The 2,357-nt window shown below is 36.1% G+C and overlaps 1 protein-coding gene across 1 annotated transcript; it reads right to left on the reverse strand.

Annotated features, from left to right (window-relative positions):
• Positions 1–1,764: 1,764 nt before the first annotated feature.
• Positions 1,765–2,357, reverse strand: LOC137718685 (uncharacterized). Its single transcript, XM_088698386.1, has 2 exons — positions 2,157–2,357; positions 1,765–2,080 (listed from the first exon to the last, which is right to left on the reverse strand). Exons 1-2 carry the CDS (start codon positions 2,250–2,252, stop codon positions 2,015–2,017), a joined length of 162 nt encoding a protein of 53 aa, XP_088554512.1. The 5' UTR covers positions 2,253–2,357; the 3' UTR covers positions 1,765–2,014.

Below are 2,357 nucleotides of genomic sequence, written 5' to 3' on the forward strand. Positions count from 1 at the left end.
CAATTTGATTTAGGTTTGCTATTCACATTTTTTTTTTTTTTTTTACCTCTCACACACCTTCTTAATTTCCGACTATTGAATTAGATAAATTAAAAATCAAAAGACATAAATTAAAAGTAATGTGTGAGAGATTAAAAATAAGTGTATCAATAAAACCACTAAGTAATGAAGCCCCATTATTTACTTAATTTAAAAAGAATTAGTTACAGTATGGTACAAAACATACATATTAGATATTTAGTTGTCAATTTCGGAGAATTATTGTTCTAATTTCCGTCGTATACGGCATGCCGACCTAACGGCTTTTGTCGACGGACGGAGACTTTGTAGACGGCTTACAATTGTTAACTTCAAAACTAATTTCTAACTGTTTTTTTGTATTCATTTAAATATCTATTAAAAATTGGAAATGATAGAAAAGGAAACGAAATATGAAAATTCAAAGATAATCCAAGGAAAAAGTCCATAGACTCTATAACAAGTATAAAAATATGATCGAGATATTTTGAATTACTCTAATTTTCGAGAATGAGACTTGAACTTGCGTGCAAGACGATGACGAGGAGCACACTGCCTAATCAACTCGAATATACATCGTGAGACATAGACCTAGATACCTACGTAAACAAATATATATGAGGCAGGGCTTTGATTCTAAAGAAGTGTGTTTCTTGAGCTTCATCAAGGTTTTTGCACACTGTTATTTCACTTCCAAACACCCCTCCTTTTTCTAGTCATTGGATTGAACAAACTGAAGGAGATTCAAAGGCCGAAATTAAAAAGAGCATGCAAGAGGTGAAAATTGGTGTGCAGAAATCCAAACATGACCAAAACAGAGAAGAAAACGCTTCCTATAATGTTTTGGGGGAAGAATACACAAATGTCAAGTTACATGCTATGTAAGACAACATATAAACATTCAAGTTCGGTATTCATCTACAACAACAAAGCCTTATCCCACAACGCCAGAATTTGGTAGTCATCTACAGAAAGAAAACATTTTCTCACTAGTTTGATTCTCAAATTGTTTCAAGTAATATGGTTTCATATCGCAAAAGTCGAAGAAAAAGAAGGTAAAACTCAACAAATAGATAACAGCTGCTCATCCTGACATGATATAAAAGCTTTTCAGCATGTCAAGATTTGTAATGACATTTTCAGTATCTGAACACACCAAATTCTGACTCATATTAAGAAGCCTTGACACACCGACCAATATCTCAGAAGAAAGGGCAATCCAGAACACATAAAAACACCTTGAACATTAGGATCATCCATCTACTTTCCAACTAAAAGAACCCCCTAAGTACCTTTCATAACATGTAAATCCATTCAGACGCACACATCCTAACTTTGACGAAACAGCAAGTACAAAACATTAATCCTCTGCAACATTGGATTGGCCGGCACTGTATGGCCAGCACCGGCTGTAGAACTAAGGTGATGCACAACACCAACGTCTAAAAATGACTGGGAAACCAGTGCTGCATGATCGTATAAGGACAGATCATTTGGACATGGGGTTAAGTATAGAGAACCAATCACAGCAAGTTTGGTACCATCACATTGTAAATTGCCCGTCTTGCTAGGTAATTCGAACGATAAGAACATAGTTCCTCGGATTACTCAGCAACCAAATCAAACATATATCAAGCTATAAGCTTGATGGGAAATAGCATCTAAATCTAACAGATTGTTCATCCCTCTAATACATTTTCTTCGAAACCGAAAAGGAGCTAGTTGTAAAATACACTGAACTCATACTTTCACAAATCAAAAACTGCAATTAAATATTAAAAAAAATAATAATAATAATTCACAACACTCAGATGGATCTCTGCCAATTCTTATACCGTGTAATTGATCAATTTCTCAGAAATCCACAATCTATTAGTACACAGATAACTAACAGAAATCACTTGCTCTTAATCAAACTTAATTAATACTAATCCACAAGAAATCAACAAATTAGGGTTTTTAATTTATTTAATTTCACAAATCAACCTGTTCCTCCTCAGTGTGCTTTTCTCCTCTGGGGCTGCCTCTCCTTCTCGGTAGCTAATCTGTATATCCAGTACACCTAACACGATGAAAAATCAGATTTTAGGCACTAATTGAAGCGAAAAATCAGGAAGAGGAAGGAAATTAGCGAGTACCAGAGCGAGGACGTGAGCTACTATTAGGAGAACCACCACGATCGGCACCAATTCGAGGAACCATGGCCGCAGAGACGCCGGCTGCGGACTCGTCATTCGATGGGAACAATGAGGTTCTAGAGAGAGAAAGATGAGAGAGAGAGATGGAGAGATGAAGCACTGCAATCAGAGAGGGTTTTCGAGCTCGATGGTTTACTGAAG

Source organism: Pyrus communis, chromosome 8 (genome assembly GCF_041283825.1).
Source record: "Pyrus communis isolate YQ-2024b chromosome 8, ASM4128382v1, whole genome shotgun sequence".
In the NCBI taxonomy this organism is placed as follows: Eukaryota; Viridiplantae; Streptophyta; class Magnoliopsida; order Rosales; family Rosaceae; genus Pyrus; species Pyrus communis.